Raw genomic sequence first — 24,794 nt, forward strand, 5'->3', positions numbered from 1 at the left:
AATGTTCAGGCATCCTATTTTATAGTCTTCTACGTAGAAATGCAGGTGGGGTGTGCATATAGTTTTCAGACAGTGGATTAGTAAAGGTGTTAGATGTGAAGCATCAACCTTGGAAATATATACTGTGCATAAAGGTGGGCTAAGCGCAGACAATAAAACCAATATCCGGTCTTTACCGACCTCACTCGAGCGTCTCCGAGAGCAGCGTGGAGCCGACGTATTCTGAGTCTCTTCCAAATGTTCAACCTCAGTGGTTAAGCACTTTCTTGGGGGGCGAGGTTGAGAGGGAAGTGGAAGGGGACTACTGAGATAAATCGTCTGGACCATTCCCTCTTCAAATTTGGAATCAGCAGACATCGATATCACCACGGAGACGTGCATCAATCAAGGTAATTTATAAGGTGATGCTTTTGGTGCATGGATTTTTTTTTTACCGGTGTAGTCCGCTGCATCCTCCGCGCGCCCTTGTAGTGCCGGTGGATGAAGGGTTAAATTCTGCAGTTGTTTGCCTTCTGGGGTAATTTTTCCGGCTTTTGAGTGTCTGGACATTACAAAATATTGTGGTAGCTGAAATTAAAAAGAAGCCTAGCCTATCTTTCGGCGTCGCAAGATGTGTGAAAACGCCGCATGCCTATTTAGAGCAGGCTGCGTTTTTACACCGCATATGGCTGCACCTGCACCGGCTAGGGCGCGCATTGAATTATGCATATGCTATTAAATAGTGCTCACTCAGCGCACAGAAATGTTACAATCTTACATTGATTATAATGCTGATATTACATCTACTTTATTCAGCAATATTTTTGGTAAAAGAAAAGAATGTCAGTTTATCAATGTTGTGGGGGGAAACCGAGCATTGAAGTATGTCGAGATATATTTTTTCTTTTAACATTTCTACTGTTCTTCAATATTCTGAGAAATGCAACAAATCTAGTAATGTATAAGCTAACTGCTTCGTGCTGCTGGATCAGAGGAATTTGTGGGGGTGACACAAATATGTTCGGGGCGGGGTATAGATGTTAGCCTACCAAGTGTCATTTTTTTCACTTATGCGACCCTTCATGACGTTAGACGCTCACATACATGTTAGGAAATCAAACACCTTCTCGACCTCCATCAGAATCCAAGCCTATAGCGCGTGCCTGGAGAGCTCTATCCACGGCTGACATTTCCCGGCTTTTCAGGCTAGTATTTAACCAACCAATTTGCAAACGCCACACTGAGTGACTGCACCCTGGAATCTAATGCACCGGGCTATTTTAGGGTGACGGTTTAAATAATGCAATCACACAACAATTTTGTCGTTCCCCTGTAATTTAGTCGGAGGGCAAAGGGTGGCAATTTACGCGCGCGCGCGTTTGTGTACTGTGTAGACATCTGCGGTCATTTCCTTGGAATCAAATGGATATGCAGTGGCATGAACAGCCATCATGCTGTGTTGCTTCTGATTGAGTTACTTGAGTTTTCTCTCCCTTTAAATGTGACAGAAGCCAGGTCCCCCAATTTCTACCAGTAACAGTGCAGAGAGTGAAGGCACTCATCCCGCATTCCATAAAATGATAACAGGTTGTAGCCTATGGGTAGCACCAAAGTGGAACCTGGAGTTGAAAGCTTTAATGTCCTTAAAAAGGCTATTTGTCTGCACAGCAGAATGACATAAAACATAGGCCTACAATAAAAAAACACACTCATACAGTACAGTGGAGTTGCAGTAGTCTATAGGACTTCTCCATCCTGACTTGAATGTTTTGGCCAGTGGCCAGGGCTGAGGTCTTTAAAAGGGATTCTGCTTCATATTTAATGCAAGTTGTGTCTCTTGGGTGGAGCTGTGGGTTCATGATGCATGCAAGTCTTGCCGTGCTGTCAGACTGCTTTCGCTGAGGTACCATCCATGTTATATCACAAGAGTATCTAAGGACTCGTTGGTTACACAGTCCTTGTACCATGGCATCATATCCTGTCTCTACGTAGTCCTGATGGAGCAGTGGAAAAGAGAGAGAATTCTGAATTTGAAGAAAGGAGGCGTTATAATGTATTGTAGTGGCAAATAGGTGAGAGTGAGGGACTAAGGCAGGGTCTGGATGAGAGAGACAAGTGGAACGGATGAGAGAGAACAGATGGCAAATCTGACCATGGAAGCCCTTCATTATCAGCCCAAAAAAGCAGAGGGGCGTGAATTTGTGCTACAGCACATGTGGGTCCAGTGATGCGAGCAGAACCCATGTAGGCCTGTGTCTGTGAGTGCAGGGAAGCCGACAAGAGGGGACAAAGGGGTCACTAGTCCCGGGCCCAGGGAGAGAGGGGGGGCAGAATTGGCTTCTCATTACATTGTATGTATTAGGTTTGGGGCCCCTTCATATGTTTTTGTCCCAGGCCCGGCCAAAGCTGTCAGCGGCCCTGTGTGTGCGAGTTTGCGTGTGCATGTGTGTGTGTGTGTCCGTGTGTCCATCCGTCCGTTCATCCGTGCGTGAGTGCGTGCACATGCATACATGCGGCTGCCAGTCTGTCACTGTGTCTGCACACATGCGTCTGTGTTTTGGCACCCTTATGGTCATGCTCTTATGTCGATTGTGTTTATCTGGATGCATATTGGCACATTAGTGGCCCACATTCATGGTAATTACACGCCAGTCACTTACATTTAGCAAATCTGCAGTGAGGAACAAAAACCTACTTAGATTTCATTGATACTCAATGTGTTTGAGACTGTGGGGGTTGCTTTATTTATTATGTCTGTGTACAGGTTTGGCACGCCACAGCGATGTTGTGTGATGGCTTTATGTCTTCAGTGGATAGCATGCAGAATATTTTGGCTTCTCATTTCTACTTCTCCCTCCCTCCCTCCATCTCTCTCTCTCTCTCTCTCTCCCTCTCTCTCTCTCTCTCTCTCCATCTCTCTCTCTCTCTCTCTCTCTCTCTCTCTCTCTCTCTCTCTCTCTCTCCATCTCTCTCTCTCTCTCCATCTCTCTCTCTATCTATGTCCTCATTAGTATGTGTGTGCTGTGTGACTCCATGTGTGGGAGGTGGAGTGACGAGGAAGAGGCCGATGAGAATGTGGTGTTGTGGCGCTTATGCCGGGATAATCGTTCCCTTTTATTCAGCATGATGAGCAGAACGGCGCTCCCCTGGCTGCCCTGAGCAGTGCAGGCCTGCTGTAAAGGCCACAAGACTCCCGCTTCATGTCTGGATTAGCCAGCAGCCCGTGCAGCCAGGGCCCAGATCGATCCTCTGGATGCGGGGCTCTCGAATGTCGGAGAGAGGGGGGTGAAGGAAGGGGAGCCGTGACTCCATTTTGTCAGACTAGTGATGTAGTCAAGAGAGGCCGCTTTTAGCCTGAGACCAAGACATTACTAAGACCGGAGGCAGAGGTGATGCTAGGGTCAGGTGGGGCCCCAAGCGAAAATGCTGACACAAAATTGCGTGAGCTGTTATTCACGATATAGGGCACGACTGGGGAACCTCTGTCTGAGGGACGATGTAGTTGAGTATTTTCAGCAAATAGTGAATAGGCCCACCGGTGACCCCATCTGCAGCAAGAGGCTACTGTAATGACAAATAGTCCAGCGGATGGGTGATTTGATCGTGCACTTTTGAGTAAAAGCATGAAAATCGGTACACATATCCTTCTTGATATGCTGATTAATGTTAGCGTTGGAGGCGTCGCGAAAAATGCATCGTTTTCAAGATGGCCGCCAAATCCAATATGGCCGACCCATATTAATGAATCTACCTGACACTTTGTAGTAAAAGCATGGAAATCGGTACACATAACCTTCTTGATATGTTGATTAACATTAGCATTGCAGGCGTCATGAAAAATTTATTAATTTTCAATATGGCCGCCAAATCCAATATGGCCAATTCATATTTATGAATCTACCTATCTACCTAACACTTGGTAGTAAAGGCATGAAAATCGGTACACATATCCTTCTTGATATGCTGATTAAGTTTAGCGTTGGAGGCGTTGCGCAAAATTAATTGTTTTCAAGATGGCCGCCAAATCCAATAAGACCAACCCATGTTAATGAATCTACCTGAGACTTGGTAGTAAAAGCATGAAAATCGGTCCACATATCCTTCTTGATATGCTGATTAACATTAGCATTGGAGGAGTCACAAAAAAGTCGTTTTCAAGATGGCCGCCAAAGCCAATATGACCAACCCATATTAATGAATCTACCTGACACTTGGTGGTAAAAGCATGAAAATCGGTACACATGTCCTTGATATGCTGATTAATAATAGCATTGGAGGCGTCGCAGGAAAAAAAACATTGTTTTCAAGATGGCCGCCAAATCAAATATGGCCAGCCCATATTAATTACCTGGTAATTTGTGGTAAAAGCATGACAATTGGTACACATAGTTACTTCTTTACATTAGATGCTTATTCATATTAGGGGCCATGAACAAAAATCAAATATGACTGACCCATATTACAATACAATACATTGCAATATGTATTTATGTAGCACAGTATCACAACTATGAAGTTTACTCAAAGCGCTTTGAAAAAAGACACACGCATACATACACATTCACACACCAGTTGTGCACAGTGTGCAGACTGCCGTACGGCACTGGTTGTCACGCGAGACACAGACACAGACACAGACAGACACACACACGCCAAATCTTCACATCATTATCTTGGTCTAGAAATGAATCCTAATACTGTACATGTAAACTTTTCACTCAAGTTATATTTTACATACCCTGAGTTGACTTTTTGATGGCCATCATGTTCCAACTGTGCCATTCACCATTTATTCAAAGTTTATGTCAATCTTTTAATTAGGCATTATTGGCAGTTTGATTGATGTTGGCCATGGTATATAACCTGTGAAATCCTACTACTTTACACAATTATTCTGATCTGAAATGTAGCATGGATTCCATCCCTCAGTGAGGGTACCAGATCTTGGGGTGCAATCAGGAGAAAGAGTAGGGGTGTAAAGGCGATGGCTGCAGTTTGTTTGAATAGATACAACTGACATGATTGGATATGGGCTACACACATGCCAAATACCACATATAAACTGCCATGGGCAATCGTAAATCACAACTTTACTATGAGAAATTGCATAACCACCAGATTATATCACTTGTGAGATCAACTTGTGTTAACCAGGCAAGATATAAGCTTACCATACAACTTGCATTGGGTGCAGGATTGCAGTTTGTTTGAAAACCTTGTGCAGCTAGAAGTAGTCATCAACAATTAGTTTCTTTGAAGTAAGCAATCATAAAAATGTCCATGAATTAACAAATCAAGTTAACTTTCTGTCTAGCAATCTTGAAATCCTGGCCCTTTTGGAATTTGTACAAGGCCTATGCAGTTATCACTAAGCGCTAGAGGTGCTGTACATCCCACAAGCCCCTCAAAAGTCTTGGATTTGTACATAACGCTACTGCCGTATAACCTATTTGAGGCCTCAAGAATGCAATCAGTGTACCGATTGAAGAGTATTAGCAGAGAACATTTCATACATATCTGTCCATCTGTACAAAACCTATAATGCAAACAAAGTCAACAATCCTCAAAGTGTAAGGCTTTAACACTTCAATTCATGTACCTAGTGGTAGAACACAAGAGGTGGTGCAAACTCTTGCACCTATTCTAAAGTTATCACATTGCAGAAAATAATCTATTGTGGTGGTGCAGACACAGTTTGGGCAAAACCATAACATATGTATCACTTCCTTTGATAACATGCCAATAATGTTTAATCATTTTCAATGGTATTTTGTGAGTGTTAATTATATGCAATGTCAAAATATTTTTTTAGAAAAATATGTATTTTCTTATAAACACTATCTTAGTTGGCCATTTTGAAAATGTGTTTTTTCCCACAATGCCTCAATTTCTAATATTAATGAGCACATCAAGAAGTAAATGTGCACCAGTTTCCATGGTTTTACTAAAAGTGCCTGAAGGATTTATCAATCCTTGATTTATCAGTCAAAATATAAAAAAGTAACTGTGCACAAATTTCCATGCCTTTACTACAAACTGTCAGGTAGCTTCATTAATATGGGTTTGCCATAATGGATGTGGCGGCCATCTTGAAAATACAGCATTTTTAGTAATGCCTCCAATGGTAATATTTATCAGCATATCAAGAATGATATGTGTACCGATTTTCATGCTTTTAATACCAAGTGTCATGAAGATTCATTAATATGGGTAGGCCATATTGGATTTGGCGGCCATCTTGAAAATGCAAAATTTTCACACGCCTCCATGCTAATATTAATCAGCATATCAAGAATGATATATGTACCAATTTTCATGCTTTTAATACCAAGTGTCAGATAGATTCATTAATATGGGTCGGCCATACTGGATTTGGCGGCCATCTTGAAAACAATGCATTTTTCGCTACATCTCCAATGCTAATATTAATCAGCATATCAAGAAGGATATGTGTACCGATTTTCATGCTTTTACTACCAAATATCAGGTAGATTCATTAATATGGGTCGGCCATATTGAATTTGGCGGCCATCTTGAAAACGATGCATTTTTCGCGACGCCTCCAACGCTAACATTAATCAGCATATCAAGACGGATATGTGTACTGATTTTCATGCTTTTACTCAAAAGTGCACGATAACGCCCTTTTGTGTGTCCCATCCGCTGGACTAAAAGAAAAATGACATGTTTCGTAAAGAAATGTTAGAAATCACATTTGCAATACAATTAAGTTATATTTTCAAGGGACGTGGCGGAGGTGGGGTTTCTTTTAAAGGTGGTCACTTTCAATATAGGCCTAAAGTGCAGGGGGAAATCCTGGAGGACTTAATAAAATTTGAAGTGGCCCGTCGAATGAAAAAGCTTCCCCACCCCTGAGACTGTATAGGGGCTTGGAGTCCCCACGTGGCTGCCTGCCCAGCCTGGTGATAAGATGTGCCTCTGACTGGGGGTATCAAGAGCAAGACCCAGACAGACCTGTCAAGACCATGACCGAGTTGAGACCAAGATCAAGACAGGGCGAAACCAAGTCAAGACCGAAAACATTGTTGCCCTTGAGATTGTGATGACACACTAGTGTGTACTGAGGAACAAAAGTACCATAATTAGGTTCAATTCTATGGCCTAAAAGGATCATGCTTTAATATAAAATAGACAAAATACACCACAGGACATATTTTGAACATTGTGTCATGGCAAGGTTTTGTGGTGAGCATGAGTGGCTTGATTTGTGCACAAATCCCTTCAAATCCGCTAGGCCTATGTCCGAAATCGAAGAAATCGAATGCAGCTAGTGCATTTAAAGTTGACCACAAATTTGCACAAGACGGTGGGCTCCCACCAGATCTACGTAGGTATGGGAGGACAGGTTGGTAGCTGAAGTGGGGTGCAGTGCAAACAGTAGGCCCATTCGGTTTGCTGCAATGTCTGCATTGCCCGCATGCAGACAGCAATGCATTCTGGATGAAAATGTTGCATGATGGTTAGAAATCTAGTTCAACTTACAAAGTTTCAATCATGTTGCGACGGCGAGATGTCATGTCACATGGAGTTAAACTATCGCGGGATCAATGCGACTGCAGACTGACCTTGCAACTCCCGCAGTTGTTCATCCCTGTTGATGCTCGTCTGCATACCGCCTCTGCGGGGATGTACCCCTAAACTGGTTGGCCAAAAGTTCACTCGTGTGTGTGTGGGCCGTGTTGTCCCACACCCCTAAAAAGTTTGCACTGCAGCCCACTTCAGCTCCTCCTCCCCACCTGTACCCCCCACCTCACACGTGGTGTGCTTGTAGATCAACCTGGTGCGACCTCATCGTCTCGTGCAAATTAGCGGTCAAATTTAAATAATACCATCCCCATTCTGATGAAAAGTTCTTGCGGAAATATGCCCAAATCGATAGCACCTTTTATTAGGGGTGTGGGACAACGCGCCTACACACACTTGAGTGAACTTTTGGCCAACCAGTTCAGGGGTGCGTCACCGTGGAGGTGTTGAAAGGTCCGTCTGCAGTCACATTGATCCCACGATTGTTTGGCACCATGTGACATGTCACTTCGTCACAATATGACTGAAATTTGGGAAGTCGGACAAGATTTCTAACCATCATGCAATATTTTCATCCAGAATGGCAATGCATTGCTGTCTGCATGCTCATGCAGACGATGCAGGAAATCAAATGCCGATTTTAGGCTCGTTCGTGACGACGCAGTAAGATTTTTGCTAGGCAGTCGGCATGCGCACTTTGCCAGTTTGATGCATTGTGGTCAGAAAATTCTACCCAGAATGCATCAAACTGGAAAAGTGCGCATGCCCACTGCCTAGCAAAAATCTTACGGCTTCGTCACGAACGAGCCTATTGTCATTCCGTGATTGTTGAAGGGGTGTCTCAATTCATAGGGGTTGCATTTCAAGCCCTACCCCTTACTGGTCTGTTTGAAGGGACAAGGGGCAAGGGCGAGGCGTAGGGGTAGGGGTAGAAATTAGAAATGGGATTCGGCCTAAGTACTCCTGCTTAGGTCTTCATTGATGGAATGACGGATAAAGCCATGCCTTCTGAAGGCGGAGCCAACGCGTGCTCTCCCAGACCTAGTAGTGGAGCTCTAGAGGCTGCGTGGAACTAGCCTCGCGCGCCATTGTACTTCCGCCAAGAGACTTGGTTCCATACTACGTCTGGCAACTGTTTACTGCAGAGTGATGTTGAGCGATAGGATTTTGCCGACCAACCATCCCCAGAAAACAGCCAATAAGCGAAGAGACAGGTTGCTGGAGGGGGGAAAGGGGGAGGGCGCTTATGACGATGACGTTATGACCAGGGGCCTCATGTACGAAGATCACTTACGGACAAAAAAGCTACTTAAGTTGTTTTCCACGGTCACGGTCAGATGTACTAAAACAGACTAGGCGTGGAAAACTGCTAGCCTGGTTCACACCAGACGGTGTGTGTGTAGCTTTGGCGCCCCCCTGGCGGAGCAGAGCTACACACACTACCGTCTGGTACACAGCCATAGAGCACGCTCCGTCTCCAACCAGAAAATAGACGGAGCATTTATTTCTTAAATATAAACGGTAACTCACATTGAGGAGTCACAAGACAGATTAGAGACTATATTGACTCTTTAAAGATTAACAGGAAGGTTTTTGAAGGAATTTGTTGGTGAGGAGGCCGTGCAGAAGCAATAAATGCTCAGCCTATTTTCTGGTTGGAGACGGAGCGTGCTCTATGGCTCTGTACCAGACGGTAGTGTGTGTAGCTCTGCTCCGCCAGGGGGCGCCAAAGCTTCACACACACCGTCAGGTGTGAACCAGGCTAGAAAACTGCGGATCTCCACGCGAATTTCAGGGCTGCTGTGGAAGTTTCCGTAAGCATGGAAGTTGCCGTAAGTGGTGCATTGCGTCTTTTTGGCGGCACACAGAGGCATGCAGGGCAAGTACATGTGTTGTACGCGGTCGGAAATATTGCAGAGATGCAGCCAGTTAAACGTGGATTTTAATTTTGAGGCGCGAACCTATTGTTGAGGCAGCTGGTTAAAATGAAGTGGACTCATGAAACTATCCTGGAATTAGGCTACAACGAAATTGGATGCCCATCAGCAGTATTATTTCAAGTAGGCTATTTGGCAGCTATTAAACATTGAATATTTTCTGGATCTACAATGTGTCTTCTCGCATTTGTTGAGAACGTCCTCGCCGCAGTGCTTGTCTTTCTCTTTTAATAAGTCTGCTGTAAAATTAGTCCATCAATTAACAGGTGATTTTATAGGCTAACTGAGTAGGCTGCAAGTTATTCATACATGTGGCGTAGCCTATGTGTACATGTGTCATCTTTCATATTTATACCCGATATAGCCTAAATGTTTATTTCTCGGAAGCCTTGGCGACTGCCTCATCGCATTGTGTTTTGATGTAATGCCTTGTAAATATCAATTGTTGGGAAACATGCATTGTAGTACTGCAGTATAACATGACAGTTTTTTTCTGCAGTCCTCACATTAAGTAGGCTATTACCAATGCCTGATTTTATACACGCCAAAGTAATTTTGTTTGGCTATTGCGCGCAGCCTTTTTCCTTTTAAATTGGCTACCTCCGAAACTGCGCCTTCACCTTGCATCATGAAATGTATTTCCCGCGTTCCCCTTCCCGCGTTCCCTTTCCAATTCTTTCAACCAATGAATGCACATGAATGGGTCTGTTCATACTAATTAGAATATTCATATAGAATATTTAAGGGAGGAGACAAGGCGGAGACTTGGGCCCGCGTGTGCTCGTGCATGTGCGCAAGATTTCACGGCAAAACCTGGTTACGCACTTATTGATACATCCGGATTTTTTTGTCCGTAAGTAACTTTCAAGATTTTCGCGCCCGCACTTTCTTGGTAGGAAATCCACGCACTTCTTTGTACATGAGGCCCCTGGTTATGTTGTTGTTGAGTGTCTGTGGTTGGGTGAGAGCTGTCCAATCATTTCAAATCAGAACTGAGTGCTAACTTCCCGCTTCCTGCAATCGTGTCAGATCAAACAACCTCCAGACCATGAATACGAAATGAAATGGTGGTATTATGGGATGTTCAGGACCAGGCTATAGCGTTCAACTACACAGGCCGGGAAAGAGCCAGGCAACCTTGCACAAGTGTTTTATGAACTTACTGTATAATGTTGCTCTGACTATGGAGGGTAATTCTGGTTGTAGTTAAGCTGTTTCACAGATGTTTTCTGTGTGTAGCAGTTGAGGAAACAGCACACTTGGGTATTGCTATGGGGAAAAAATGTTGTACATAACCCATATTTGAAGCCAACACAAATAATTACCATTCTGAAACCTTGGGTTGCCAGAAACCTTTAGTGACTTTCATATGATGCCAGCATTATGAATATCTATCTCGATGTAATCTGCCAAAATGCTCTCATGAGCAGCACAGATGAGATTCTTTTCTTTTTATAATCAAGTGCACAGCATATTTTGCCTGATTTTCATAGACTTCAGATCGTGTGTAGCTGAGCCTGGGTACAACATATTAGGGACTAACTTTTCGATGGGTAAACCATCTTCATCCGAATTGGACTCTGGACTCCATCGAAATGTTAGTCCCTAATATGTTGTGCACTTGATTATTACAAAAAAGAAAAGAATCTCATCTGTGCTGCTCCGGTGTCTTTTTTTCAGTTTATCCTCCATTTTAGATATTTTTTAATGGGCTTTTTGGGCCATTATTTCGGATAGGACAGTGAAGGTGCGACAGACAGAGAGTGTGGAGAGAGATGGGGTAGGGTTGGGAAATGACCCCGTCCGGACTCGAACCAGGGTCCTCATGGGCATGCAAGCCCAAGTGTGGGGGGCTTAGCGCGCTGCTCCACAGCACCCCCAGTTTATCCTCCATTTTAGTCAAGTCTAGGCCAGGGATTCTTAACCTTTTTGACGTTTAGGCCCATTTTTTCCAGTGGCCTCCCTCATACTTCATTAGGGATGCTACTCTGGTTTACAGATAGCTCCCCTGATACCTGTCAGTCCATTACACTTATCTGATTTGTGTAGATAAATGCTTACCTGCTTATGTCATTCAAATCAGATTAACTGGTGCCCTGCAGTGTATGTTTGTTCCTTCTCTCAAAAGTGCCATTAATTTAAAAATCAATAATGTTTATTATTGACACATAATAATGTGTCTGAGGGTCATATTAATTTGAACAATATTGACATAAGGATCATAATGGTACTGCTGAAAGTATATGGAGTGTGGCAAATGGGTTTGAGTGAGTTATATGTTTCTACTGTAGAGAATGTGGTAGTAAATGTATATGATGGCAATATGTGTTATACTGAACTGATAACGTCTGGTGGTAACAGCTCTTAATGCATATGTGTGTGAGGGTCATATTAATTTGAGCAATATTGACATAAGGATCATTCTGGTACTGCTCAAAGTATATGGAGTGTGGCAAATGGGTTTGAGTGAGTTATGTTTCTACTGTAGAATATGAGTGTGAGTTATGGATGTGGTGGCAATATGTTTTGTACTGAGCTTATCATAGGCATGCACAGATAGGGACAATGTTTTGCCACTTTTCCCTACTGGACAAAAATGCCCTTTTTGAAAGTTATTTTCTGAAATTTTGTCACACTGTACTGTCATTCATAATGACATGATAATCTACAAATGTTTCACGATCAAAAGCATGTTACAATAATGCCCCAATATAATATATTGCCTTGATAGCCTAGCTCCATGCCCCCAACAACACCCCTTCAGCACCTGACCTCCAAAATGTCTGTGCACGCCACTGGAACTGATGATGTCTGGTAGCTCTTTATGCGTATGTGTGTGTGTGTGCGCGACTGCGACTGCGCGTGCGTGTGTTTGTGTGTGTGTGAGGGATGGGGTGACCGGGTGCACTGCGCTGTTTCCACTCGGCTAGAAATAACATACTAAGTAAAAGACTTTAAGGGCATTGAAGAAAAGCACCGTGCCCTCCAGCACCAGTCTCCAGATTACATCATTTTAACCTCCGTACGATGTCTATGTTAAAGACAGACATAAAATCTATTTATCATTTAGAAATGATGAAATAATATCTGAATAATGAAAGTAGGGCTGTTGGGATCTGGATTTTTGGTAGAACAGACACAGCAGCACCCAGTTATTATTGCACTCGACCTATATTCCTGATCTCCAGGGGACGTGGGTGTTTTTAAATGGGAGAAAGTAACATGTTTCCAGGAAGCTGTCTGGGTTGTCCTGGTAGAGCCAGACGATGCACTGCCTACCGCCTTTCACCCTGTTGCCTCTCCTACCCTTCACTCCTTTTGTTCTCTCTCTCTCTCCTTCATCTAGACGGAACCCTACCCCGCATCACACCACACCACAATATTTCTCTTCTCTCCTCACTCCTCCTTCTTCTCACCTCACCTCACCTCTCCTCTCTCCTCCCTTCCCCTCCCCTCCCCTCTCCTCTCCTCTCCTCACGTCACCTCTCCTCTCCTCTCCCTCCCCACTCCTCTCCTCTCCTCTCCTCTCCTCTCCTCTCCTCTCCTCTCCTCTGCTCTTCTCTTCCCTCCTCTTCACTCTCCTCTCCTCTCCTCTCTTCTCTCCTCTGCTCTCTCCTCTCCTCTCCTCTCCTCTCCTCTCCTCTCCTCTCCTCTCCTCTCCTCTCCTCTCCTCTCCTCTCCTCTCCTCTCTGCTCTTCTACTCCCTTCTCTTCACTCTCTTCACTTTCCTCTCCTCTCCTCTCATCTCCTCTCTCCTCTGCGCTCTTCCCTTCTCTTCACTCTCCTTTCCTCTCCCCCCCCTCTCTCCTCTCCTCTGCTCTCTCCTCTCCTCTCCTCTCCTCTCCCTCCCCTCTTCTCTTCCCTCCTCTTCTCCTCTCCTCTCTGCTCTTCTACTCCCTTCTCTTCACTCTCTTCACTTTCCTCTCCTCTCCTCTCATCTCCTCTCTCCTCTGCGCTCTTCCCTTCTCTTCACTCTCCTTTCCTCTCCCCCCCCCTCTCTCCTCTCCTCTCCTCTCCTCCTCTCCTCTCCTCTCCTCTCCCTCCCCTCTTCTCTTCCCTCCTCTTCACTCTCCTCTCCTCTCCTCTCCTCTCCGCTGCCCATCCTCCCTGCCTATCCTTTGGTAGAAATAAAAAAGATGAATCTGAGGTACAGAGGGGAGGGGAAGGGGAGGGGATAGGGGGTCTGCAGCGATGGGAGGATGATGTCACCACCACCAGCCCTGCTGTGGCAGTTCATTGTGTATAAATGAAATCTGATGTAAGCCACCCCGGTGTTTATCAGACAAAAGAGGGGGGTGGGGGGGGTATGATCACGAGAGCCCCTCTCATTCTCTTATTCTGTCTGCTTCTTTTCAGGTCTGCGGAGATGGGGTCTATTTTCAGAATACTGGTGTTGAGTACACTAGTCCTTGAAGGTGAGACTTGAATTAGACCCTGTCAAACTGATGTAGACACCCGTTGGGACCCTAAACATTGTATCAGACATGACAAAATTGAGAAAAAAAAAGAGTTATCTATAAATGATTTTTTTCCATCCCTGCCCTGCAGCTACTGGGCCATGCAGCAGCCTGCTGACATCTATTTCCACTGTAGTGCTTCGCCTACACTATACAAAATGCACTGTCAACATAACCGTTGCCAGTGACTTACGGCATTACATTTTGTGGTGCTATTTTACCTCGGTGTCACTGGCCAAAATGTGTACTACAAAAAAATACAGATACCATAAAATGATAAAAATGACATGTCATTTAATATTTTGTAGTTTATCACATTTCTATTAGAAATGAGATGGGAAAAGAAGAGAAGCGGAACATTGTACGAGTAACACAATACCACATAAACAATACACTCTAATTCCAAATGCAATTTAGACCATCCATAAATACAAATCTCAGACGCAGCCCATTCCCTATTGCTTTATTTATTTTTGTACTATATTTCACATCAGTGGAAATAGGGAGGGTTTTGTTCTTCATATGGAGTCTTCTCGGGAAGGTGTAGTGATCCGAAAAGGCTGAGAGGGAGTGGCCGAAGCCCCAGGAGGCTTGCAAGCAGAGCCGGATTAAGATGGCCTGGTTGGGGCCCCTAGGCTACAGGATGCTGTGGTCCCCCCCGGAAGGCAGATTTCGCGACAAATTTACACAGACAGTGTCATAATTATGAACTAGGAACTAAGGATAACTTGTCTACCAACTGTACTCAACACGACACATGATTTTTTTCAATATTACATCCTGTCACAATTCCACAATTTTCCACTTTTGGCCGTTCAAGAGACCCCTGGTAGGTGGAGGCCCCTAGGCTGCAGCCATATCTAGCCTGTGCATTAATCCGGCCCTGTGCAAGAGAGACAGACATGGGGGACCCTTGAGCACAGTCTGGAGTCGCCAGGGTGTGACTATCAGCCAAAACTTGCCTACTGCTCCAATATGTCAGCCCTCTGAATATTTAATGAGTCCTGCTAAACCAAAGGTTTCACCACTACAGTACATGTACCAGTAGGCTACTGTGATACAGGAACAAGGTTTCACCACGACATGTACCAGTAGGCTACTGTAATGCAGGCAGGGGCGGAGATAAAGGGAGGGCAAGGAGGGCATTTGCCCCTGGGCCCAGGGCCCTCCTGTGTTGGTAGTGGAGGCCATATTGTGACCATGGCAGGCCATATAGAGGGCCCTATAAGTGTCTTGCCCTGGGGCCCTATGTGCAATTGTTCCGCCACTGATGCAGGCGCTGCAGTTTGAGCATGAACACTCATAAACACTTTTTCTGTGTAATAATGTGTTATTATTGACGAACATGGTGTGTGGATATGCATATTAAAACTGTTGGTATCAATAATATAATGATTTGAATCAGATCCATATTAAACAGCAGGAAAAGGAAGCTGATGAATGGGTCAATGGGTTCGTTACATTGCATTGTGCTGATTCTGTGTTTTCCCTTTCAGGTTTCTCTGCACCATTACCACCTGGTAAGTCTTGCAGATACACTCTTTCCTATCTTTTGTGTACAGAGTGTTACCTCCAGTTACCATTTCTGCATTAGACAACAATGTTTTCGTGGAATGTCATGTTCACCATTTTCTCTCTCTCTCTCTCTCTCTCTCTCTCTCTCTCTCTCTCTCTCTCTCCCACCCTCACCTCCATCTCTTTGCTGTTCTCAACCAAAGTGGAGACGGTCATGTTTTTCGGGGAGGACTTCCACATCCAGCTCCCGGCGGGCGCTGCCAAAGTGGTGTTTGAGCGCACGGCCAGCGCAGGTGGTGGGGAGGTTGTCCTGATGAAGGCCGGGGAGGCTCAGGGCCCCAGGGCCAGGCTGAACCAGCAGCAGAGCCACCTGGTCCTGGAGAACGTGGGCGAGAGCGACGAGGGGCTGTACACCGTCACCTCCGAGGACCCAGAGGACAACAGCACCATCAGCAAGTCCTATTCACTCATAGTGAGGGGTAAGCAAGCACCTTCAACCCTGACTCATTATTTTACTTAACAGGCTCTGAGATAGGGTTGTGCAATATATCGTATTAATATCGTGATATCAATATTACAGTCAAACAATATCAAATTTCATTATATCGATTTGAAACAATATTTTGAGCACAAAGCAGACTTGCTACCCAACAGTTATGCAGAGCACCACTGTGTGTTTCTCTATGGCCCTCCACTCCAACTGCTGAAGGGAGGGAAGATTGTGAATTGTTAAGCAAAATTAATTGGAAATATTGTCTAAAATATTGTGATATCAATATTGACTGCAATAATCGTGATACAGGGTATTGATTTTTCTCATAATTGGGCAGCCCTAGTCTGAGAGTAGCCTATTAGAACCTCCCAGTAGATAGTGATGTGAACACAAAACAACAAACATGGAACCGACAGTCCTATTCACTCATGTCGTGTTCAGACAGACAGACAACCGTGCTGCTGCCCATTCCTGTATCTAATGTTGAACCGGCTGGCATCTTCACGCCGCATGTCTGAGTGTTAAGGAACCAGAAAGTTGCTTTCAAATGCGAACAATGAGATTCAGACGGCTCATCCAGGGCACATACAGTAGGGGGCATACAATACAATAGTTTGGCCGATTTACTTTGCAAGTTTCTACTTACTTCAAGCCGAAATACGTGTGTTTCTCGAAGCCCAGAGAAGTATGGCTACTTTCCTGAGTCCACACGGCTACTTACTTTCTCCTCTCTACAGTGCGTGAGCATGGAAGCGACAAGAGAAAACGAGGAATAGCCCTTCTGATTGGATGACACAGCCCTCTGTTTTTGCTGAGACATGTCACATTACACATTGTAATTTCTTTGTGAAAAAACACGGCCGTGGCATTAGAATCTGACACCGTCCGCACCAATAATGCAGTTTTATCTGCATGCCGATTGGATTTCGTTTCATTCCGAGGTGTAATTTGTAAAATATTTGGATGATAAAGTACTGCTTCCTCCCGGAAATTCACCTGTTGAAGTGTCAACTTGCTAAAAAAGTTTGGCATGAAATTCATTACGTAGCCTAGTGGTATTCACGCTTGCATCTCAATGGGAAAACAGGAGCCAGGCAGGTTCGAATGCACATGGTTGCAGTGCCAAAATTATGGAAATATCTGGCAGAAATAGATAATTTATTTTGTGCATTACCAACTCATGGGAAACTGTAGGGCACAAAACATGATTTCACAAGTTCTTGTCAACATGCTGCATAGTGGATTCGAATCCGCGTGGCTCGCGTCTTCTCATTGACAGGCAAGCGTAAATACCACTAGGCTATGAAATGAAATTCGCATCAAATTGTTTTGAGTACTTGACACTTAAACCAGTGAATTTCCAGGAGTAACCAATACTTTCTAATCCAAATATTTCACAAATTACACCTCGAAATGAAATCAATCGGTATACAGCTAAAAGTATATTATTTGTGTGGAATTCATCAGATTCCAAGGATATGACACATTTTTTTCACGAACAAATGACATGATGTGACTTTGTGTTCTGAACACTCTCGCAGCTGTATCATGACTTTGTGTGCATGTCGATTGATTTTCAGTGCTTTTGCACCACAGGATTAAAATATATTTACACATTTGTGGTCAAATATGTACTACAAGTTTAGCTAATGGGTGGAGTCACACTCTGAAGTAGACTAGCGCTGTGTGTTACTTGGGGTGGCTGAGGTGAATCAGTATTGCCAGATTGGGCTGTTTCCCGCCCAATTGGGCTGCTTAGGATGGCTGTGTGCGGGTAAAAATGGCAAAATGGATCTACTCCAGCTGTACTTCAACTTCACTGTCGAGATACGGATAGGAGGCGCCTCACTTTCAAAGTCACCACTACTTCAGAGTGCACATTACTCCAAGCAGTAGTTACTTTGTGTGCTAACGTTCGAAACACAAGAGTTAGCAACTTTTTTAGTATCTACTCTGCAATGTTGCTTAGAAATTAGCTACTTCCCAATTGAGAAACGAAGCCCTGATTAGCTGTCTTGCAGTAGCAGGGTTTGAGAGAATTAGATCTTCCTAGACAGTTGAACACGAAAACAAGTTTATTAATATTCATTTAATTGAAATTTTATTAAACTATAATCCTCACATATTTGTGAAGTCAGTCCTCAATCCTCATGAATGTCTCATCACATGGGCAGCTTACGACCTGTTTTAATTATTCTACAGAGACAGCTGTTGTGTTGCTTATTAAAGACATACATTAAAATCCAATTTAATCAAGTAAAGCTATTAGCTGTGAACACTGGCTTTTTTTCCCACAATAAATCCTAATGAAGTGGAATAATTAAAAGAAGATTCAATCGTTCACTGCATTAATGCACTCATGCACTTCCTTCTCCATGACCTGCCAGTCACTCCGCATGAAATCCATTATCACCCTTGTGCATGTAGGGAATAGTGTCAGTGTGTTCAGACAGGGTTGAAGAAGTTTTCTTATTTTGTTAGCATATTAAAATAAAATGCTTACGCTGTGACATTGTACAATATGGCAGATCAGAATTCTTAATGTTTGCTCCCAGGTTGCCCTATCTCATTTTTTGTCCAATATGTTCGTCGTAACTAGCGTTACATTCGATATGTTCGACATGTAGACTAGCCCTGTAGGGCATGTACTGTACCCTGTTGTATCCCCATTGACCACCCTTTAAGTAGACTCATCTAAAGAACACAGCCATCTCTCATTACATGGGTTAGGTATTTTTGGTAAGGTTTACAATCCATTGCCATGGAAAATGTAATGTACTGTAATGGATGTAATTGTGGAATTCTCAAGTCCAAATACTATTTCAAAGATACCATGACGCTACTTATTTCTGCCTTCCCTTCCCCACCTAGTATTTTTCCTTATCTTTGTGTTGCTGTCTCTGTTGATCTGTATCTCTGTTATCGTTACCGCCATGGCCGTAACTACCATTGAGGACACAGAGGTCATGTCCTCTGTATGTTTTTCAGTAATTTAAAATGAATCTATGATGAAAATCGATATACAATGATCAACAATGATAAATTCAGTCTGCATACACCACCCCCATGTATCCACAAGGCAGTGATTAATGAAAACAAACTTAGAGTTTGACTGAAGTGTTTAAAGCATTCTAAATGTTCAGTATGCAGTACAGCACGCAGTATTTGACCTCTGTATTTGAAAATGTCTGGTTACGGCCCTGGTCACCCCTGGCTCCTGATCTTGCCATCCCATTGCTCTCTCTCAGACTGCTCCAATGAGCACAGCGTCATGTATGGCGAGAACTTCCACATTCTGCTCACCGGAGTGCCCCTTCCCATCTCGGTCGAGTTCCGGCCCATCGCTGTTGAGGCAAACCAGACGTCCCGGCCAGCTCTGACGCTCCTTGGCGACGAGTTTCAGGAAGGTTATGAAAGCCGCCTGTCCGTCTCGGAGACCAGAGTTAAACTCACCGGTGTAACGGGAGCGGATGAGGGCTCCTACACCATTTTGGATGAAAATAAGAAAGTTCAGAAGAAGGTGTGCCTGAACGTTAAAGGTAAGGTTGGAGAACACAACCTCTTTCCTCTGTGAAGTTCGTAGGGTCCAGATAATCTGAGCCAGTTTTACTGATAGGCAGACTACTCAATTGGCTAGCCTAGGACCCCACCAAATCTGCCCTTTGTATGGGCCCCCCAAATGGGGCCCTCTGTATGGGGCCCCCGTATCATAGTACATACAGTACCAGCAAAATAATACTATGCGTCCCAGTGGTGTAGTGTACGTAGAACGCAGGTATACGTAGTATACCCACCTGAAAATGTCAGGGATTTCAGCATACCCAGCTAAAATTGATTGATTCAGTATTTTGAAAAGCACAGTACACCCACCACAAAAATGCTCAAATATACAGTATGCCCACTTCAAAAAAGTAGACTACACCACTGAGAAGGCCCCCTGTCTGCATTTGACCTAGGATCCCCAAAAAGGGTCGAACTGCTGCTGCAGATAATCGTAATAGATTTAACAATTATGGAAACCTTTAAGGGGGCACAATGTGGGATAGCCTTATTATCATCAACTTTCAAATCTCTTCGAGACTTGGTCTGACTAAGAACATAACAATTCATATTTCCCAAACGGCGTGGTCGACCTGCTTCCCTTGTTTTTTTAATGGTTATATGCTTCTCAACAAAGGTGGAGGAGTTCCCGATTTTTCGGGAGCTCAGAAACAATCTTGTATTGCTCTTGGCTTGACTAGAAGCAACTCTGAAGGCGTTGCGTCACTAGGAGGGCACGGCCTGGCTAAATGTAGGATGACCTGTGGAATGTCTGTCTCAATCTACACCGTCATGTAAAAATGCTGTTTAAATAAACTCACTGTGAGAATGTTTTTCATCACAGAATGCCAGAAGTTCAGATACAAATCTGAATACAGTATGTAAAGCGATTTTTCGTATGAGAACTAGGTGTTTCCCACAACACCCATAGCTGACCACTCTGTCTAAAGTTACATTTAGGGTTCTCTGACAGAGGACCGTGAAAGTAGTCGCAAGAGTCTTACTAATGACTCAAATAAGCATCGGCTGACTCAAGACAGTGATTAATTAAACTTTTAATCCTACATAGAGCCCTTTTAAACGAGGAGCTTGAATGATTTCAAGATTCGGGATGTGATCACTTTGGATCTGACTCTCTATTTGCTGGAAAAGCTTGACTACATCATAACAGCATTGTTCTGACACTACCACAAGTCTTATATAACCAAATAACATTTGTGGTCATAGGCGTGATAGGGACGAGGTGGTGCTAAAGCATCTGGCCCTTTGCCCTACTGGACAAAAAATGCCCATTTTGAGAGGGGTTTTTTTAAGTTTTTTTCCACAATGTACTGTATTGTGATCTGTGTTGACATGATCATCTAGAAAGGCTTGACGATTAAAAGCGTGTGAACAATGGATCGGTATAAATCCTACTGTATGTAGCTCAGTAAGGCAGCCATAAGTTAAACATGTCTCCCATCACTTTTCCCCCAAAATGCCTGTGCACACCAGTGATTGTGGTACAACAAGCTTATAACAGAGGCTGTGCATGTAGGGGTTATTAGATGAACTCTTTGATTTTAAAATTCAGTCTTGTGTCCAGCTTGGAGAAGGCGTCACTCGTAAATACTTAGACTATGAGGGTGCTGGCCCAAATGTTCAACTCAGTTTTTCAAAAAGGAGGCGATACCTTGCATAAATTGTGATTTTTTTATTGCACAAATGCGTTTCAGTGTCAAGTCAAGTCAAGTAGGCTTTATTGTCAATTTCTTTACATGTGTTGGTCATACAAAGAATTGAAATTACGTTTTTTACTTTCCCATGCAGACATAGAAGAGAAGAAATACGTAGAACATATATTACATTTTGTGCCTTTTTGAAAAACAGAATTCAGTCTAGAACATTGGAAATCAAAACTGCACTGCTTCCCCTTTGTCACCCCCTTCAGTGCATCAGAACTTTCCAGAAGTGCCTGCTGGAGGGACTTTGAAGTTCAACCTCGTCCTGAACAGCTCCTTGGTGCGCATCAAGTACACGCCTGCCAGCGACAGCAAGAAGTCCTTCGTGATCATGTCAAAGGGCGATCTGACGATCCCGGAGGAGCTGGACATGCAGGACCGTCTCTCTGTGGATGGCAACCTCTGCGTCTTGGAGAACGTGAAGGCCACTGATGCTGGCGTGTTCCTGGTTACAGACCTTGATGGCTCCCCCATCGCTAACACCCACCTAAAAGTGGAAGGTAAAATGGTGTTTAGTGAGTATATATTGCAAAAGTTACGAAGCACCAGTGTGTGTAATTTTTGTGTGTCATTACAAAATGTGGAGGGAATTTGTCATGTTTATTTCAATCGAAGTCATGTGATTATAAGGACCATGTTGCGACTACACTGACAAGCTGATGAACATCAAATTTATTCTGGGAATCTAAACTCCATTTGTAAACAACCCGTTGATTAAGTGCCTTCTACCACTTTTTCTCAAACTAGAAAAAATCAGATTTAGAAGTGGAATGTTTATGAATTTTTGGGGACCATTTCTTAAGTATTTCAACATGTCTGATACTTACCCCAACGCTTAAAGGGGACATACTGAGCATGGTTTATATGCTATATTTGTCTTTAGCTATGTCTATTTAGTTTGTTTGTTTTTGTTTGTATGTGTGGGGGTTGATAGTTCTTCCAAAAAAAGAAAAATGTACATCTATGTAAAACATTATTTGATATTATTTAGCTTAATGAAAAAAGTTTGGAAAAAAATATTTATTGCCCTCTTTCTTTCTCTCTTTCTTTCAGACTTTAAACTGCCAACACTCTACATCGCCATAATTGGCCTGATAGCCTTGGTGGTACTTTTGCTCCTTGTGTGTCTGCTTGCCTGTCTACTGAAGATCCGCAAAAGGGCGGAGAAGGCCCGGGCCATTGAGAAGATTGCAAAGAATGCAGGGCAAGAGGAGGGGGATGTCTTTCGACAGGTATGCACATTTGTTGTTGTAACTGTTTACAGTGTTTGCATGTGCTCAAGACAAATTACCGTACTAGAATGATTCCTGTCCTTTGTCCCCAGTTTAAACTGAAAATGATATTCATTACACCTCCTTTATCTTCTGACAAAGCCTTATGGTCCAAATGTGCTGTGTCAAATTTTCAGTAACTACAATATCCAACCTAAGGCTTTGAAGGTATTTTTTCTATGTTTCAATGTTGGCGTAGTTACACTTTGCCTTTGTAGGGCATTGTACTCCTCGGTCACATGCAGCTCATTTTTGGCACCTTTAAACAGGAAAAAATGGCTCACTCACATGACTTACGTAAGGTTGTTCCTGGTCCCACAGAGTAATCACTTTGGTGTTATTTGAATCTTACTTGATTTGTGAATGTTTTGGTCTGCTAGGTAGTGAAAGAGGCCTGCAAACAAGCTGAGGATACGAATGTTACGTCTCTGAAGGAGGACAACACGGAGAAGTCCCAGAGCACAGAGGTTAGCATTAAGGTGGGTTTATCTATCACAGAGCACAGGGGAGGGTTTAGAGGGATGTCCTAGTTGCTATAGTTCCTATTTAGTCTATTTGTGAACCGTGGAAACTAGAAGTAATAAAGAAAGGAAACAAAAGATCATTCCTATTCTAACCTGCAAAAACTTTATCACAGAATTACCCTAACCTTAATTATCCTAACTATGCTAACCTTAATTTCCCTCCGGATTAATAAATGATACTCTACTCTACTACTCTACTATAATCCCTCACTCACATTAGGATTCACTGTAGGGTTTAATCTTACACTGTACAACTGCATTGCCATTCGTGCCCAATTAACAATCACCAATGTTCTTGTTATTCATTCTCGCTAAAAGGGCCTGGAGGTGTCCTCAAAGGAGGTCACTGGCTTTGACAAGAACCTGGAGACCAGCGACTCGGGCGTTGGCTTCAACACCACTGCCCTGCCTCTGGACAGTGACACGGAAGCCCCCTCTGTGGCGCTGCAGCATGACAGTGATTTCCTGAGCACATCAGCTGCACCCGAACCGAAGGCTGCCCCAACCCTGACGCCCGAGCCCAAACCAGCTCCCCCACCGACGCCTGAACCTAAAGCTTCTCCTCCTCCCCCCAAATCCAAACCAGCTGCTCCCCCAACTCCGGAGCCCAAAGCCTCCCCACCCCCTGAGCCTAAACCGGCCGCAAGCCCAACTCCTGTGTCCAAACCACCTGCGAGCCCAACTCCTATTTCCAAACCGCCTGCAAGCCCAACTCCTGAACAAAAACCAGCTGCAAGCCCAACTCCTGAACAAAAACCAGCTGCAAGCCCAACTCCGGAACTAAAACCGCCTGCAAGCCCAACTCCGGAACTAAAACCGCCTTCAAGCCCAACTCCTGAGCTAAAACCACCTACAAGCCCAACTCCCATTTCCAAACCAGCTGCAAGCCCAACTCCTGAATCTCCTAAATTGGCTCCAACACCAGAACCGAAATCACCAGCTCCTAAGTCTCCGGTTCCCGAGGCCAAGCCAGTGTCCACTCCTCCTCCCGAACCCAAGGTCACCTTGACACCACCCCCAGAGCCTAAACCTGCTGTTTCTCCAACTCTCCCTAAATCCCCAGTCCCTGAGGCCAAGTCAAGTCCAAGTCCAACTACGCCGAAGGCTGTTGACGAGAAGCCAGCTCCACCATCTCCCGTACCTGAATTGAAGGCTCCTCCATCACCCTCTCCTGATCAGAAGCCGGTGACACCTGAGCCGAAACCACCTGCAAGCCCCGAACCAAAGGTTCTACTTACACCAACTCCCGGGTCTCCCAAGCCTGCCGTGAGCCCGACCCTGGAGACCAAAGCTCCTACACCGGAGCCTAAGCCAGCCTCAAGCCCCACTCCTGATCCAAAGCCGGCGGTGTCACCAGCTGCTGCCGACTCCAAACCCACCACCAATGGCACAACCGAGCCAGACAGCGAGTCCCCAGCTCCAGGACTGGAATCTCCCAAAATCGCCCCACCAAAGAGCCCTGGGAGCCCAGGGATAAGTCTGGTGAAAGCACCCCCTCCTCCTGCAGACACGAGCTCAGACGGAGGTGCCGAACCACCAGTGACCAATGACACCGCGCCCTCAGCAGCAGAGGAGACCACCACCTGAGCAAAAATCGGGTCTCTGCAGTACCCATACCCCCTAAGGAAGGCTATCCTGTTCTGAATTTTTTTCCTCCATTTTTTGACTTTAGACAATCCAAACACTCTACTGTACTCGACTATAATGCCATCACAGCTCCTGGGGAAGGGAATTTTCAACACACGCAAAACACTTTTGTGCATAACCAATGTAGCTCATACCTCACCTATTACTCACTAAGAGGGAACGTAT

General features: G+C 44.3%; 1 protein-coding gene across 1 annotated transcript; it reads left to right on the forward strand.

The window, feature by feature from the left end:
* The first annotated feature begins 322 nt into the window (after positions 1-322).
* On the forward strand, positions 323-24,569 carry si:dkeyp-77h1.4 (cell surface glycoprotein 1). Its single transcript, XM_063199829.1, has 9 exons — positions 323-389; positions 13,818-13,876; positions 15,415-15,438; positions 15,637-15,912; positions 19,175-19,465; positions 21,397-21,687; positions 22,241-22,419; positions 22,839-22,937; positions 23,301-24,569. Exons 2-9 carry the CDS (start codon positions 13,828-13,830, stop codon positions 24,567-24,569), a joined length of 2,478 nt encoding a protein of 825 aa, XP_063055899.1. The 5' UTR covers positions 323-389; positions 13,818-13,827.
* Positions 24,570-24,794: the final 225 nt, after the last annotated feature.

This window comes from Engraulis encrasicolus, chromosome 5 (assembly GCF_034702125.1).
Source record: "Engraulis encrasicolus isolate BLACKSEA-1 chromosome 5, IST_EnEncr_1.0, whole genome shotgun sequence".
Lineage (NCBI taxonomy): Eukaryota > Metazoa > Chordata > Actinopteri > Clupeiformes > Engraulidae > Engraulis > Engraulis encrasicolus.